Genomic DNA, 18612 nt, shown 5'->3' with positions numbered 1-18612 from the left:
GAGAAGAATGCAGTCTTGAACAGAGTGAATAATGAAGGAAGTCCAAAAAAAGACGGCGGAAATCAAGGCAAAAGAAAGGAAGAACTGAGTCGGGCAGCAGGGATGAAAAGCAACAGCAAAGAGAGCACTGAAAACACGACAAATGAAATTAATTTTGAGTTCTCAAAAAAAAAACTCCCCAAACAATTCTTACCTGTCTCTAAAAGAAGCTTCACAATTCGAAAGTTTGAATGAGAAACACTGTAATGAAGTGCTGTATTTCCATTCCCATCTGCTAAGTTTACAATTATATTCTGCAACTGTGGGTGAATAGCCTCAACTTCTTGAAGATAAGCTGCAACAATTTCAGGGCTGGAGGATTTCCTGCTTGAGATTCGGAACCACTCCTGGCAGATGGTGCTTAAAACATGCTTCTACAAAGACCAACAATGAGAATCTTCTGAAGCGGTTTAATAATATTTTTGTGCTTCTGATTCCCACTCAAACCACTATCCTTTCCAACTACTAAGCAAACTCTCCAAGCGTTCAGCCTCTCAGGGTCATTCACTAATGCATGTGTGAACTGCCTCCACTGCATCTGAGGTGATATGGGGTAATATGATTGCAATAGTTGGCTTTATGTATGATGACTATTTCTCAACATCAAGTAATAACTGACAAACACATGTGTAAACTTTGCTTACTATTGTATTGAGACTGCTACTACAGTAGTAGTCCAGTACAGTATACTTTCAATAGTTTTTGAAATTGTACAGAATTATGAGAGACAAACTCAAAAGAAGCCAATGTGGTTCATTCACTGAGTAATGCTAAATGAGGACATGGATTTGGTGTCTTTCCTGAAAGGCATTCAAAGCCAGTGAGGGGCCACTGCCATAGGACCTTACAAGCCATTGACTGCAAACAGAACAATACTACCTAAAATGGATACAGATTATCATCCCTTGCCAACATCAGTTTCAGCTATCTGTCCACACAGTAGCTCTTCACAAAGACCACTTTCCCCTTTAGTAAAGCACCAAATCTCCTTGTCCTGTTGTGGCGCCCAGTGGGGGTAGTTGTAACTTATCCCTGCAAACTCCCTCATAAGCTGCCTCTGAACTAACTACAGTCTTACTAAGCATAAGGAATGACTTTGGGCCACACGCACACTCTCAGCCCAAGCTAACTCATGGAATTGTTGTGAGGATAAATTGGAGGAAAGGAGAGCTCTGAAAAAGAAAGATGGGATAAAAATATAATCAATAACTGAGATTTTGAAGAAGGATTCCAGGAAAGGTCTATGGGCAATAATAACTGAGATAGGATTAGTTTCTTAAACTTAAAGAGAGAATCAGTTAACATGCAGCTATAAAAATAAAAGTACCAATAATTTGTCCTTGGTAGTCCTTATTTCTGACAGATTTTTGCTCAAGATTTGACATCCTTTCAGAAAATCAGCAGAGGGTTTAAATCTGAAATTGAACAAATCTTTGTGGATTCACTGTAAGAAATAAATAACAACTAGTACATTTGGATTGAGGGAACTACTTTATAGTGAAGAAGCCAATGCACCTCTTGATGCATCTGACCAGCAACGGTGAGAAGATACACATTGAGAAAGATTTACACTGCATTACTATCTTGGTGAGAGACTAACTGATTACATACTTCCTTGTAAAGGACATAGTCTAAAAGCATTGGCCACAAGGCAACACAGATTTTAAAAAAACACAAATAAGTAGTATGTTTAACTCTCTCTTGGCTTATTGCTGTTCTTTCTGCTATGTATTCATTTTGTTAAGGCCTGGAATGTTAAGGCCTGGAATGCAGTATCTTTTTTTGCCATGTTAAAATCTAAACGCCTACCTAAAACGCCTACAGATACATATTAAAAAAAACATCACAAATCTAAATTGTTATTGTACATTAATGTACATTAATAAATCTATCAATTGAAGCCTTTCGATATAACTTGCAAATGTAATTACTACTGGTGGACTCTGATAGCCGTACATGTTCATACAAAGGTATGGGCTGCCATACCAGTTCTTATTACCTTTCTGTCTTGTGCTGTGTGCTTTCTCTTTTAGAGATTTCAAATTCTTCTGAATCAGAAACTTTGTACTGGGAAGATCCAGGTGCAGTTTGTTCACCTCTATTGCCTTCTTCCTCCTGGCTGTGCTCTTCACTGCCATACTTCCTCTCAGGTTCACTATCAGAATTTTCTTCTGATGAGCTTTCATCACAACTTGAATCTTCACTGGATGTAGTCTCATAACTGAGGAAAGTACTAAATGTTATTCAGCTTTCTACCTGCTTAACAACTAGAGAGATGTAAGCAAAACCGATGGTCCCAAAACCTGAAATGCTCGCTGCAATAGCTATGAGGTTTTCTCCTTCCATTTACCAGAAGCCAAAGAATCATTTACAAAATCCTGGTGCTAGGTTCTGGCAGTCTCAATAACATCTACTATGGATACTATGTTTGCTTTCTAAATCATGATAGCATTGCAACCTTACTGCATTTTCAAAGCAAAATGACAGAATAACCACTCAGACAGCAAAACACTTCCAAGTGATGTTTATATGGCTGAATCACTTTAAAGACTGTCCTCCCATCCAAGCATTAACCAGGGCCAACTCTGCTTGGCTTCTGAGGTCTAATGAGATCAGTCTAGCCTGGCCACTCAGGTCAGGGCTAGCATGTTTTTTATCCATTCCTAATCCTTTCCCAACACAACCTAAAAATATGACCTACATTGCATGGTCAAAGTAAAGATTTCCACAGACTTTCCCTCTCCCCTGATTTTACCCTTACCTTCCCCGACCCCACCAAGCCACCCAATATGCCTCTAACAACATGTGAACATATAAAACTGACTTATACCACTGTTGATCCATCCAGTTCAGTACCCAAGGTGACATGGTGTGTGGTGAACCCTAACAGTGCCCTAAGGTTGCTTCACCCTGAACTGGTAACAGTTGCTTGTAACTGTGTGCTCCTCAAATTTCCATTCATGGATCTCTTGAGTAATTTTTTTTAGAAACTGCAACCTCAAAAATAGAACACTTTAAGAAAGACAGAAAAGTTCTACACAGATTGAATATAAATGGCACTCCAGTTCTTTTCACAGGAATTCATAAGGAAAGAATCAACTCACAATTAGTTAAAATGACTTTTAGTGTGGCTATCTATCCCTGATTCAGAGACCATTGATTCAGTGAGAAGGTTACAGTTTGTGCTAATTTAATGTTCTTTACAAAATGGAATTCAGTATTCATTGATGTCAGTGCATTAGCACCCAACATTTCTTGTAATCAGAAGAGCTGTTTCTTATATCCCACTTTTCATTACCTGAAGGAATACCAAAGTGGCATACAAACACCTTTCCCTTCCACTCCCCACAACAGACACTCTGTAAGGTATGTGGGGCTGAGGCAACTCTAACAGAACTGCTACGTGGGGACAGCTCTAAGAGAATTATGACTAGTCCAAGGTCACCCAGCTGGCTGCTTGTGGAGGAGTGGGGAATCAAACCCAGTTCTCCAGATTACAGTTTGCTGCTCTTAAACACTACACCACTCTGCCCCATTACATGTGCCCCATTACTTCTCAGAGGCTTACAACATCACCAATGTTATAATGACGCAGGCTAAAATGATTCTCTATTGGTTATGAGAATCCTTTCTTATCTTGTTTGGCATACAGGTAATGATAGCATTAAACACAAAAATACTTATTTGTCTCTTTAATTGATGCTTACCCACCATTTACCCCAACAAACTGAAGGTTCTTTTTGGTGCTGTTACCTCCTGCATGAAAACCAGTGTCTTTCTTTTTCATAATAGATTTAAGGCTTGTGCTTGGAGAGATTTCTAACAGAAATATTAAAAACACAAAATATCAAGACTTTCACAATGGTTTGTCCTTAATTTCATTATTTATCTTGATATAAGATCAGCTTTTAATGAAGTCCTATTTCATTCTGGCCTTAAGCCCTCATGCTGATATTACAGGGGCAGTGCAAATGCCGGTCAAACAACCCTGTGTGGCAGAAGCTTCACACAGCTGCCATGTCTGGCAGTATTCCACACAGAGAAGATGGTTGTGTGGAAACAGAAAATGTGGTACAGATATGCCAACTTTTCAGCTGCTGGTCCACATGACAACACATGCATATGTGATGACAACTGCGTTCATTCCCATCACAAGCATTTTCATTGATAATGTAAGAACCAGGCCTATATTTCCTTGAATCAATGAGCAAGTAATTTAAATGGAGAATTATCAGGCATTTTATCAGATCAAAATCATTGTGGCGTTCCTAAAATGTCATGTGGAATTGCAATGATCACCAGATTACATTTGCTGTTGAAAAAATAATAGTAATAGGAACTTCTGTTAAGACATTCCTGTCTCTAGTCACATGAACATTCATCTTTCCTGAATAATTTTTACTGTAATAGTCCAAGAGAACTTCAGCTCAGTCAAGACAAAAGCAAAGACACATAACACCATATGGTACACTTGTTTGAGGGCTTGATCTAGATATGGGAAACTAATATTCAAACCCTCCCTCAGTTATGAAACTCATTATGTGGCCTTAAACAAGTATCTGCTTATTAGGCTAATTTATTGAATAGAATTGTACAGCTAAAGCAATACTCTGAGCTCCTTGTAAAATGGGTACAGTAATAAATGTACAAGCTCAGGAATCAAAAAGAATGTGCTTCTTCTCCAAAAAAGAAGCTTGACTGAAGGCAACAGGTAAAAGAGGAAGTAATCACAGTAATATAGTAAGGACCCCTTTCTTTTGACCTGGGGAATGTGACCTAGTCCATAGGCTGCATATTAAGGACTACATTGGTTCAAATTCGATATCAAGAAGATTTTATAATCTAGGACAGCCAGTTATCCTTTTTCTTGATCTACTAATCAATTTAGTAATGAATTTGAAAACAAAATAAAATTTACATAAATAAATAAAAGTCCTTTGTGCTGCTGAGCAAAAAATTAATATTGAATTTGGTGAATTAATGTTTATTTCACTGAGTTTTTGTCATTAAAAATGTGCCCCTCAAAACACATTTCCCTTATGCTTCTGCCACCAGGGCGTGAATGATTTGTCGATGCTGTTCAATTAAAGAGAATAAGCTAAACAGCATATGAACAGAGAAAAAGTAGAAGAAAGCATAGCAAATGGAAGGTGAATACAAGGAGAAAGACTGCTAGGACCTGTTCTGTTGTGGAGACCAATGACATTCCCAATCTCTCACCACTAATACTTAAGGCTTGCAGTAGACAATTACCTATTCATTGATTCAACATCAGATGTCATAGTCAGTAGTTACCAAGATGGCTCTGACCTGGTACTCTGTTCTGTTCCAGCTTTTTACTGGGGGGGGGGGTAACAGAGTACAGATATTATGGCATATCAAACAGCAGCATATAACACCTACCCTGTGTCTATTTGGTGCAGCATAAAATGGAAGTTCCTGGCTATGGAAACAGTTTAGAAATTTGGTTGGTATAATTATTACTCTCCAAATGGACTTCCAAGTTGAGCAGTAAATTGGTATAAACTGAAGTCTAGACTTATTGCCTTGGGTAATTTTAATATGGGCTTCAAGGACCCCATGGCAGCTATAATTCTTTTCCAGATAACAAGTTTCATCATGCAAGCGGATGGGATTTATGGTGGATTTGATATTCTTAAAATTAATCATACTGTGAATGTTGGACGTGTTGAGAAGGCATGAATGCAATGGGAGTTTTATTAGAATCATAGAATCATAGAGTTGGAAGGGACCATACAGGCCATCTAGTCCAACGCAGGATTAGCCCTAAGCATCCTAAAGCATCCAAGAAAAGTGTGTATCCAACCTTTGCTTGAAGACTGCCAGTGAGGGGGAGCTCACCACCTCCTTAGGCAGCCTATTCCACTGCTGAACTACTCTGACTGTGAAAAATTTTTTCCTTATATCTAGCCTATATCGCTGTACTTGAAGTTTAAACCCATTACTGTGTGTCCTCTCCTCTGCAACCAACGGAAACAGCATCCTGCCTTCCTCCAAGTGACAACCTTTCAAATACTTAAAGAGGGCTATCATGTCCCCTCTCAACCTCCTTTTCTCCAGGCTGAACATTCCCAAGTCCCTCAACCTATCTTCATAGGGCTTGGTCCCTTGGCCCCAGATCATCCTCGTCGCTCTCCTCTGTACCCTTTCAATTTTATCTACGTCCTTCTTGAAGTGAGGCCTCCAGAACTGCACACAGTACTCCAGGTGTGGTCTGACCAGTGCCGTATACAATGGGACTATGACATCTTGTGATTTTGATGTGATGCCTCTGTTGATACAGCCCAAAATGGCATTTGCCTTTTTTACCGCTGCATCACACTGCCTGCTCATGTTTAGTTTACAATCCACAAGTACCCCAAGGTCTTGTTCACACACAGTGAACGAGGCTTGCACTAGGCTTAGATAGCCAACTCTTATTCCTCCCCTCCTGAGATCTGAGATGTGAGCCACAGAAAGAGCGGGAGAGAGAGAGAGAGAGAGAGAACGAGAACTCAGTCTTGAGGTACTGTTGGTCAATGACAAAAAGGTTGAAGACTGAGGAGTCAGCCTTTCCTAGAAAAAGTTGCATTATCTCTCAAAGAGCAGTTTAGTAGTCTGGAGGTGCTGTAAGATCCAGGTATCCTCCATAGTATAAAAACATAATTTTGTCGTGGTACTCCATGCTCTGATTTTATCCGGGTTTCAAAGATGTACAGCTGCCTTTGAAAACTGTAGAGAAGCTTCTTAGTCTAGACCAGAGTGGCCAACTGTGGCTCTCCAGAGATCCACGGACTACAATTATCATGAGCCCCTGCCAGCATTTACAAATGGTAATTGAAGTCCATGGACATCCGGAGAATGCAAGCACCGGGTCATGTCTGACCCTTGGGGTGACGCCCTCTAGCATTTTCATGGCAGACTCAATACGGGGTGGTTTGCCAGTGCCTTCCCCAGTCATTACCATTTATTAATTGTTTATATATTTAAAACTGTTTAATTGTTTATATATACATTTAAAACTGTTACACATTTATAGGGTGAGAAGAACACATATGGTTATGTTGACTTGTCGCCCTCTCCCAAAATGGCCAATGATGGGCCTGGAGGGGAGGGGCCCGAGGTGGGTGTGTACTCGGCTATATTTCTGCAGGATCACGCCACTTCTGAGGTTTCTCAAAACCTGAAGAATGTTTCAGGGTGTTCTTAACAGTTAAAAAGTTGAGAAAGTCTGGTCTAGATAATTGTCAGGGACCGAGTATAGGACTGTATCACTTCTGCACTCAGGTTTTCTCTGGCTGAACATCAGTTTCTGGATATAATTCAAAGTGCCAATTCTTACTTTTAGGGCTCTAAAATGTTTGGGGATGAAGGGCTTCCTTCCTTCCTTCCTTCCTTCCTTCCTTCCTTCCTTCCTTCCTTCCTTCCTTCCTTCCTTCCTTCCTTCCTTCCTTCCTTCCTTCCTTCCTTCCTTCCTTCCTTCCTTCCTTCCTTCCTTCCTTCCTTCCTTCCATGTAACCCACCCATTAAGATTCTTCTTTCAGAGTCTATTGTCTGTACAGAGGTAAGGTATGTAGAGATTACAGTCAGAGTTTTTTCAGTGGTGATTCCTTGTTTTTATAATGTCCTTGCCTTTGAGACTTGCCTGGCACTTACCTTACTCTCTTTTAAGAAACAGGCCAAAACATTTCTTTTTATCCCAGCGTCTGACTGAAGCTTTTTAAGCTTTTTATGATCAGCATCAAACTGAAAGAATATTGTATTAACATAAATTTACTGCCCATGTGACCTGTTTTTATGCTGTTTTATTATCCTGGCTTGTTTTTATGGCTTGCGTATTACTTATGATTATTCTGGCATTTTTTATCAATTTCTTGTCCAATTTTACTTTGTGAGCCAACTGTAGTAGTTCTCTGGAGAAGAAGTATATAATATTTCCTAATTTCATGGCATCATAATAGAACAATCAATTCCCTTCATGCCATATCACCATATATATTTAAATGGTGATATGGCATGAAGGGAATTGATTGTTTTATTATGATGCCATGAAATTAGGAAATATTATATCTTACTGGTTTTATGAACATTTTTGGCTTCTATATCTTTATAGATTCTTTTTATGAAATTTTGTTTCCATTCATTTCTTTTGCCTTTTCTATGGCAAGAAAATTTCATAAAAAATATTTTCATTTCCTTCACCCCACCCCAAAAAATATATTTTAAAACAGCTGAAGTAGCAAAAATATAGATCAGTATTACCCTAATTCTTAGAGCCTAATTCTTATCATTAACTTGAACTCAGAAAAAGCTTGTACCATTAATTCCATCTACGGTTGCCAGACTTCACAGTGCATTTGGGGCCTCTATACTAACAGGCCCACTTCCCCGCTGCTGATTAGCTGGCCAGTGGGGAGAACTTACCCCTCCCCCAAAGACAGAGATGCATCCGACATATGGCAATTGTCTACATCACTACCCACAAGACCTGGAAGTGACATCATCGCATCCAGATCACCAGGGTGACACTCTGCTATTTGGACAAGAACTATATGGCAGAATCCAAATTTACTGTAGTGCTTTTGCCCAAATAGTAGTATTTTGCCCCGATATCCTGGATGTGATGATGTCACTTCTGGTCACATAGGCAATATGTAGGCACATTTCTGTACATTGGATAAGCCTCCCTGCTGTTCCTAGCAAGTCCACCCTCTCTTGATGCCAACCCTAGTTCCATCCCAATCTCATGAGTCATTAAAGAAACATTCTATTTTTTTCCTAAAATGACATCAATAGATTATATCCCAGGAATGGGCTTGCAGCTAAGGTTGACTTCCTATGACACTAGTACAGGCTTTCTCAACCAGGGCTTCATAAAACTCTGGGGGTTTTGACAGCCCTAGAAAGGTTTCCCTAATGGATGGGAATTAATGTTTTATATATATTTTAAATTCGTTAAATATTTATCAGGTGATATGATCACATATGGTCATGTCAACCCACTCCCTCTCCCAAAATTGGCAACAATGGGCCTGGAGGGAGTGGAAAGTGGAGGAGGGGCCCCAGGTGGGCATGTACACAGCTATGCTTCCCAACCATATTCTACATAATTGTACCACTTCTGGGGGGTTTCAATGGTAAAACAAGTTGAGAAAGACTGCACTAGTGAAATATACCTCCACACTCTACTCACCTCCTACGCAACCCCTGCTGACACACATGTAAAATAAAGATGACTGGCTTTGCCAATATTATTTACCCAACTGTTGAGTTTGTGTATTGGAATTCTCCTTGTCTGTTGGTGTTTGCGACGAGTATGCAGAAAGCAACAAGTTCAAGGAATTAACAAGCTGGTTCTGAATGGAACTGAGCTTTGAGGCAGGTTGCTTAATTGCACTGGCCAGTTCTGGATAGCCATGTTCTAGGCACATCCACTGTTCCTGCAAAAGATCCTGGATTTTTTTAACATACTGGCTTATGGAGGGATCTGGAGGTGAATCCATTGGTTCTGGATGGCTCTCTTCCTCATTCAAATTGTCCTTAAAATCTTTTTTAAAAACAGTTTCATTTTCTTTTTCCTTTGCATTGCCAAACTCTGAGCATCTTCCACCAGCTGAAACAGTATCAGAAGACAACAGCAAGCCACACTGGCATACATCATTCTGATACTTGTTATTATCAATGTGTTCATCAATCTCCAGTTCATTATTCTTCATTTCAAGAATGGAACCATCAATACTTGGTTCAATTTCCAAAAATGTGCTGTTTTTCTCTCCTGCACTAACATGAGTGTTTACCCTCTCATGGTTTGCATGAACAATCTCTTTGTTTATTTCCGTGAGCTGCATATTTATATTAGTTTCATGAACATTACATCCTACAGATTCCATAGGTACGGTGATGCTCACATTAACCCCTTTGTCAGATGCCCCTTGTACTACCTTTTCATGCACAATTTCAGTATTCACAGCGGCATCATGATACTGGAGGGCACTGTTGGCCTGCTTGAATGGTTTAATTTCTTTGGTGCTCTCCCAACAGAGTTTCTCTTCCAGCTGAGCTTTGGAGTTTGCCAGCATCTCAATACTTCTCTCTTTTGCCTTGATCTCCTTATCTTGCAGCTTCAAAATGACATGGATCTGCTCAAGTTCCTCTGTTTTGTTATTTAGCTGTTTTTCCAAAAGGGCAATATGTTGTTTCAAGGCTATTATCTTGCTAGGATCTTCATCAGCCAAAGCCTCAGGAAGCAAGGCTTCCCCCATCTCACTAGTGCCAAGACTGCCAACTTCATCCTCCTTGAGTACTTCTGGAACACTCTCACATATATTCAGTTCTATTTCTTCCTGAGACTGCTTTTCACACATGTTTTCCAAAGCTCCAGAAGAATACAATATATTCTGGACTAACTGCAGAGAGTTATTGGCCTCTCCTCTGCTATGTTCTTCTTCTACACTTTCAGTAACAACAAGCAGTTCTTCAGATATTAAATGCTGGCTTTGCGATACAGCACTGAGTTGCATTATCTCCTTAGGAAGCGCTGCTTCTTCCTTGTCTAACTCAAGAATAACCTTCTCTTGAACTGTAGGTTTCTGGCTAGCATAGGCTGCCATATTGTTTTGTGGTTTCACATTTATTAGGTTTTCAGAGACTGCTAATGAAGAACCACAGGAGTTATCCAATTCCAATGGTTCCTTTGCAGGAGTAAAATCAAATTCTAAGCCCTTTCCATTTATAGATTGGAAAAGCTCCAATGGTGGAGAACCTGCTGCTGGTTGATCTTCTGAATTTTGGATTGGTGGAAGTGTGGCAGGCATACTGGATGCCCTCAGCAGCTGAGGCCTCTGTCTGCCTTTACTAGTCTCCCCTTCAAGATTAACAGAATCTTGTTTGATGGTTTCTGGTAACAGGACCTTTCTTATGTAACTTGCATCATTTAGATGGCCTGAAGAAGGTGACGATGACTCTGTGGATGTGGCAAGTAGGGTACTCTCCTCTGACCCTAAGGAGGCTTTTCTCTGTGTCAGAAAGCCTCTACTTTGGGAGGAGGAATAGCCCTTGGAACCATTCTCTGGAAGGCTGAAATTCCTAGGGAGAGTGCTGAATTTTGGATGCTTTGCCTTCCTGTGGATTGGAATCCGCTTGATAGTATTTCCTTTTTCAATGTCATCAACGTACTTCAGGAAATCAAGATCTAAATGAAAGCCATATGGTGTTTCAACAGAATAAGGACTCTGGGGTGGATCTTTGTCCTCTGTTTTTGATGGCGAGTCACCTGCTGAAATAAATAACAATTTTAAAAAATAATAATAAAATAATAACAGAGCTACTATCTAATGGGTCACACAGAATTTTTCATTGTTTTAGCTTGCCTTTCTCCTGTAAAGGGCAGCTAACAGAGATAACTAAAAATACAGCTTTGATGACCATGCAAGCATATCCATGCAAGCACATGTAACAGTGTCTTCTCCATAATTCTTCACTATGTAAGTATTAGGCATTTGAATTCATTTGCCTTCACCACCAGTGTAGCTCTGTGGTGATGAAGGTAAGATGTGGCTCTGAGTTCTGCAGCCTCTAAGGCTGCAGCAGCATACATCCCCTGCAGCAGAACTAAAAATCCGCCTATATCACTACACATAATTTTGTCCTGAAATGCAGGATGTAGCTTCAGGCACAACTGCAAGACAGTTGCATTAAATCACTATACCGTCAGCCTCCATCCACAAGGCAAAAGGAAGAAAGTGTGTATGGCAGTTTGTCATCTGAGACATCTCTGTAGAGTCAGCTTCGAGATACAGTCCCAAAGAGACATGTGCAAATGTATAATCTTATTTTCTTGAACTGAATCATGTAATTGTACCATCAAAAGTAATCAGGAATGTGCTAAATCAGCATTTGAACCAGCAATTATATAAATGGCAGTGATTGTAAGCTGCATTAAAAATCTTCTTTGAAAAGAACTTCCTAATTCTGATATATAAATCCTTACCGTTATACTCAGAGTGACTAACATATTCTTCAGCATTGACTTTAGAACTAGCGTTTAAAGATAAGCACACACACTTGATTGAGCAAAGCAGCAACTGAGCAGTGTCAATCTTGTTCTGTCATTGTTGTTTTTTAATATAAAAATACCTGTAAGGATATATCAGATAGCATGTGCCCATTCTCTTTTAATAAACTAGAAGAGTAAGTATTAGAAAATTACTGGTACTTTGAAAACACAGGGAACTTCTTGTGCAATTCCTGTCAAGTACAATTCCTATCAAGCAGAACTATGGGCCACTTTAGTTTTTGTATATTGGTGTGGATATCGAAGTACGAAAATTGTGAATTTGCCTCAAAATGTTTGACGAATTGGGCCAGGCTCATTGATTCCTCTGTTCCCTTTCCCTTCAAGCTGGCAGCTCAGATTGGCAACTGCTCTCCATGTTCTTGGGAGGAGAGATTTCTTTCCCCTGGTCCTGCTACTTGAGATCCTAAATATCTTGCAAGAACTAATTGTTGATTCTTAGTAAAGCCAAGTGCTTAAGTACATCCTTCCTATAGTAATTTAAATACCACTTCCTATAGTAATTACCCACTGCTGTAATTGCACACATGCAAATTTTGAAAACGTCTGCTTAAAAAATATCTCATTAACTGGAAAACATGAGGAATATGTTTATTTTGATTGACAATGGAATATATTTTTAAAATATAATATATAAAATATAAATATGAATGTAATAAATAAATCAATAAATCAATAATCTCAGTTAAGTACTACCGTTAATGTTCTCCATTGTGGATAATTTTGCCCGAGCAGTTGATATCACGCCATCACCTGAGGAAATTCAGCCTACCTTAACAAAAAGAATACAATAGTCACTTTATATTGTAAGAGTTATCGAAAGAAATTTCTTATTTCTTGATGTTTTCCTTTTTATACAAATTTCTTATTCCACAGAGGAATTTGTTTGGCTTTATATGTGGTGCTATTAGAGTATGTCAGTCTGTATGGAATGAAATTATTATCCTTAGCTAGGATTGCCACCCTCTAGGTGGGGCTTGTAGATCTGGAATTACAACTGATTTACAGATTATAGAGATTGGTTGTCTTGGAGAAAAGGCTGTGTTGGATGATGGACTTTACGGAATTCTACCCTGCTGAGGTCCTTCTCCTTCCCAAACCTTGCACTTCCCAGGTTCCAATCCCCAAATTGCCAAGAATTGGAGTGCTCCATAAACAAACATCTACAGAAAGAACCTTCTGTGGAGAATTGCAACACAACTGTGGAAGCTCTGGCTTGATCACAAGGTGGACAACAAGCAACAGAAACCTGTGATTTCAATGGATGAATCTGTACAACTTGAGAATGTTATATATAGAAGGGCAGATTGATAGACATGTATGAGATACAGAATTAATAATAATAATTATTGACTGCATTAAAAAACTTGCAATTCAAAAATGAATGGAAAGGAATAACTATAACTATGTACATTATCTTCCTTTTTTAAATTTGTAAACTAGATGTGCTGTTTTCTAAGTATTCTAGTTCTGATTATGTACTATTGCATTTTAATATTTTAAAAGCATTCATAATTATTATTTAAAATTTTCTGCAGCTACCATTTGCAGTGATGATACAATAACATTGTCCACTTTAAACTTCAAGGAATATAGATTTCAGTAGACAAATATAGTTTTGCACACACTGGAAGACACTTTAGTAAAGTGATTTCAGAGAAACATCTATTAGTGCCACACTAAATCTTGTTAACACCTTGTTAAGTAAATTACTAAGTCTAATGCCTGCAAATTTCTCTGTAGGAAAGGAGCTTTTGTTTGATTAGAAACATTTGAAACTGTGGTTATGAAACAAAGATCATTTCTCTCCAGTGAGATGACATGTTAATGTAATCTCATTAAGGGCTATTGCACCAGCTTTCTGATACCGCCTATCATTTCCAACTGCATTGCAGCAATTTCATTTAGCATTTCATTATTGGAGTTAAAAGACAAACACTTTTTTCAGGTTACCTTCACAGCCTCCTAGATGCCAAATCAAAATGAATTAAAAGAACCAATGCAAGCCTTTTCTTTATAGGAAGTTCTTGCAGCACGCCTGAAGAAGTCAAGAATTACACTGACAAAATGTGTTGTTTTCCTGCTGCTAAAGAAGTTGGTCAGCTGACCAGTGACCTTGCTTTTAAAGCAAATACAAAGTTTTCATTAAGACAGCACAGAAGAATGAAAGTATCATTCATGTTCAGACATGCAGAGACCAGGACATTTCCACAGATCATACAGAGAAAAATCTCACATAACTTTTTTGCGGAATATAAAGAGGCAAACACTGCTTCAAATGACTATGCATTATACTCCAATTAAGTCACTCCCCTTCTCAAACCCCACCCTCTGGGTGCAATAGGGAGCAACAGATAGAGAAAGCCATTTTGTTGATAGTTTTTGCCCTTCTGTAGTATAGGCTATGTTATTATTTATTTGTTTGTTTGTTTCGTTTATGGTTCATTTTATATCCTGCCCCTTCCATGTAGTGGCTCATGGCAAGTCACAATACAAAAATCATCTTACAAAAAGCACATCTTTAAACCGCTCGAGGAGCGGTATACATAATTGGTTAAAGGCTATGTGGGCAGGGAGTGGGCGGGGCTGGTCTGGATGAGGGCCCAATCGGAAGGCGCAAAGCGCAAAGCGCCTTCCGATTGGGCCCTCACCAGGACAGAACAGAGCTCTACCCAGTCAGAACGCACAAAGCCTTAGACAGGTCACGCCCACTCAGGACTTTCGCCCAATAATTGGGCCAAAGTTCCGACAGGGCCCGCCCACCCAGCCAAGCCAGGGGCAATCTGAAGACATCGCTGCCAGTCTGCCCCTGACCACCGCAGGGAGAGGAGGTCAGTAGGGCTGCCAAGGGGGATGAGAACAGAGGCTTGGACATGCTGCACCAGCCCTTTTCACCCCAAGGCTGTCCTAACTGTCATGTCCAACTGTAACTTCCATCACATAACCCTGACAGAGCTGGCAGGAGGCTGGTGAGTGCTCTCCCTCCCTCCTCTCTTCAGGCCTGCTGCAAAGGAGCCTCTGACAGCCCCTGACTGAGGGGAGGGAGGTGTTTCCGAAAGCAATGCAGGGGAGTCTGAGGGTATGGGTGAAGGCCTTCCTTTTGAGGGGGGGGGAGTTTTCCCTTCTGCCAAACAGTTGGTTGACAGGGAGGCCATAGAAAAGCCTCTTCTCACTTAAAATACCGCTGTGGCCGGCCATGCTGCTGGACGGAAGAAACAGCCAAGCAACTCTCTGCAGATCTGAGACCTACCATACAGGGTTGTTGTGCAGGTGAGACTGGAAGCTGTTGCAGATGTTATTTTGCCTTCTGTTTCATCTGCACAACAACCTGGTGCAGTAGGCCTCAAGTGTTGCAACTCCACAACAAGCTGCATGGGAGGCCTTAAATATTTCTTCTCCTCAACCCTGTCCAAACTCCATAGCAGCCCTTTCTACCTGGGGAGCTGATCTTTATACTCTGCAGTTGATCTGTAATTCCAGGAGCTCTCCAGGTCCCTACCCCTGGGTTGGAGATATTCCTGGAGATTTGGAGGAGGGCCTTAAAATTTGTACAATGCCTCAGAGTCTGGCCTCCAAAGTAGCCAGTTTTGCTTGCAGAGCTGATCATTAATCTAGAGATGAGCAGTGATCTAGAGAGGAAGGTAGAGGTTCATAGACTGTGGTTGGGGTGGAGTGGTTGCGGATGTGTCCCTCCTCGGCTATGGACTTTGGCCAGCCCTTACCATCAACTGTTTAAATTTTGGGGTGCAGACAGACAGACAGACCAATATCAGTCCTGGAAAGTTCAGGAAGATCTAAATAAAGAATATTTACAGCCTGAAACTATAAATAGTGAACAAGTAAATGGCTGGAGAGACATGGGAACTAAAGTGACTTTTTCAAGCTTGGCCTGGTAAATAAAAACTCCTATGAAATCAAAGGCATAAGTGGCCCAGAATTTCAAGTGTAGTTAGCTTTACAGGAAAGTAGAAAGTGAAACTTTGGGGGGAACTAGGTGATCCACTTTTATTAGGCAACAACTTGGCCTTGCAGACAATAACAGTTGCGAGCAGTAGGTCAGCAGCTTCAGAAGGGCAGATATCACCAGCCAAGCAACCAAGTGGATTCTGGGGCCATGTGCATTCCTTTTGAAGTGAGGCATGTGAGGGAAGAGAGCTTTCCCTTCAGCCTAACTGCCTAGTTTGGTGTAGTGGTTAGGAGTGCAGACTTCTAATCTGGCATGCCAGGTTCGATTCTGCGCTCCCCCACATGCAACCAGCTGGGTGACCTTGGGCTCGCCACGGCACTGATAAAACTGTTCTGACCGGGCAGTGATATCAGGGCTCTCTCAGCTTCACCCACCTCACAGGGTGTCTGTTGTGGGGAGAGGAATGGGAAGGTGACTGTAAGCCGCTTTAAGCCTCCTTCGGGTAGGGAAAAGCGACATATAAGAACCAACTCTTCTTCTTCTTCTAGAGATGAGCTGTACTTCCAGGGGATTCTCGGACCCCACCTGGAGGCTGGCATCCCTAAACCTCATGGGGATACAATGCTACACAGTCACCCTCCAAAGTAGCCATTTTTGCCTGCGGAGCTGGTCTGTATAGTCTGGAGATGAGCAGCAATTCCAGGCCCCTCCTGGAGGTTGGCTTTCCCTGGTCTGAACATATTCCTTGAAGTATGAAAGTGGGGCATCTGAAGACATGGCTCTGGAAAGCTCATTTGTAACCACTATGCCACAATTCCTAAAGGTCAGTCCTTTTCCATATTCAATGAACATTTCAAACCACAGGTTCTTGACACCCATATCTCCACAATGATGCCCTCATTTGTCACCACGCCACCACAATCTCCCACACAACACACACATTCAACCCCATGCCCTTACAGACTGTACAACTCCTCCCCTTCCTCTTCCCACTGCCAAGTTCTAGCACCCATTGTATTCCTGGATACAACAGGCTTTGCCCCTAGTGAAAACATAAAATCCCAGACCCCATTAAAACCAGATTAAATCACCCCAGGCAGTGACCAAACCCCCACCGCCTCTGCTCACAGACTAACAACAATAAGTAAAGAGAGTCTTTTAATTACTTGGAGCTGCAAGCAGTTAAAAATCGTGTCAGAACATATGCTCAAAATGGAATCTGGGTACATCAAGATTTGCAGTAAAATGAAGACTGTTTAATCCCTCATGACAAAATGGCCTCTTTGTGCTTTTATTCCCCCTGCCGGAGGTCTGCTTTTGTTTCCCCTTGGTCCCTTGTCATCCTGAACCTTTACAGGTGTGACTGTGGGTTTATGTGAGACACTGGCTGCACATTTTCTTTCTTCTGGTAGGGTCGTCTACATTTTTATAGCACTGAATGGTTCTGTTCTTGGGAGTCATCTTCATTCCTCCTTTTCTTTCCCCTGGGCAGCCAGAAAAGGGTATCCTGTCAACTCTGAGCCTGCACAGGAGGCAATCCAGTTATTGACACTTGGAGCTGTGAACTTTGAGATAAATCCCAGGGTGCAAGGCATTTCACCACAGCTTGGTACATCTGTTGTTAATAAGCTTCATTTAACACAGGATATACCTCTACATTGCAAATCAAATTTCTATCCCACACTTTGAGTACTCCAGGTTCAACATAATAAGAACTCTGCTCTAATAAATAAACAGAAAATACAAACATATTTCCCTGATAGGAAAACAATATCAGAAATCTCAAGATGTCCTGCTTCTAATAATTAAAGTACAGCAAAAATAAATTATAATATATATCCCATTTTGAATAGATAAGTTTGTCTGTAACTTTTTATTCCCTCAAACTACACTCATCAATTGCAGCTGCAAAGAACCAATCTGTACAATTGGAGAAAACCCCCCAGCAAAGCATCTGCAGTCATTGCCAAACATTCCATGCTATTGGTGGCTGGTCAACAGGAGACAGCAACAGCAGGAAGAAGCCTTCGGAAGGAGTAGACCAGGCTGTCTTTAGAATGAACAATTGAATTGAGACACATTTTAAACTCTAATTTACCACCTCTGGCTGTTAAAGCTCTTGTTGTCAGCCATGAGTGGCGGTGGAATGAAAGGCGGTGTTTTGTGCTAAAATCTCAAGGCCAGCTATTTCGGTGAAGGCAAGGAAAAAACTACTAGGACAGAAGGCACTAGGACATTTATGCAAGGTAACTGAATAAACATAGGATGTCACAGGATAGCTTAATTGTTCCAAAGTTGAAAAGTTGCTCAAGTTTGCTGTCAGTTTTGAGACTTAGGGGGAAAATCTCATCCAAGACATTGCATAACAAAACGTTCCTCAAGATAAGACTTGCATTGGAAGTACCAGGATACTGCAACGAGAAATGTAGTAGCTACATGTCAAAGGGCGTCTGAAGATGAAACAGAAGCCACGAGTTCCTACTTAAATATTCAGAACTAGAAAATAAGCCTGCTGTAGTCTAAATACAGCGGGTGCTAGCGGGGCCGGCGCGTTGGGTGTTGCGGGTCTCCGGACTCCTGAGGCCCATCGCCG

The 18612-nt window shown here is 40.7% G+C and overlaps 1 protein-coding gene across 3 annotated transcripts in view; it reads right to left on the bottom strand.

Annotated features, from left to right (window-relative positions):
* The window catches only part of KANK4 (KN motif and ankyrin repeat domains 4), a 46152-nt gene that overhangs the window by 10393 nt on the left and 17147 nt on the right, over nt 1-18612 (bottom strand). For 2 of the 3 annotated variants that reach the window (XR_013230237.1, XM_077333517.1), the window contains exons 2-7: nt 12809-12884; nt 9299-11314; nt 3747-3858; nt 2039-2260; nt 1367-1454; nt 194-413 (exon numbers count right to left, since the gene is read on the bottom strand). Coding sequence is in view for 2 of the 3 variants with exons in the window: in XM_077333517.1 (XP_077189632.1) it covers nt 194-413; nt 1367-1454; nt 2039-2260; nt 3747-3858; nt 9299-11314; nt 12809-12824 (2674 nt within the window). In the remaining variant the exon portion in view is untranslated. Of the gene's footprint in view, nt 1-193; nt 1212-1366; nt 1455-2038; nt 2261-3746; nt 3859-9298; nt 11315-12808; nt 12885-18612 lie in introns of those variants that run through there. The other variant, XM_077333518.1, reaches the window with a different exon arrangement.

Source organism: Paroedura picta, chromosome 4 (assembly GCF_049243985.1).
Source record: "Paroedura picta isolate Pp20150507F chromosome 4, Ppicta_v3.0, whole genome shotgun sequence".
NCBI classification, from domain to species: Eukaryota; Metazoa; Chordata; class Lepidosauria; order Squamata; family Gekkonidae; genus Paroedura; species Paroedura picta.
The sequence above is the reverse complement of the archived record's forward strand: the minus strand, read 5'-3'. Positions and strand labels throughout refer to the sequence as shown.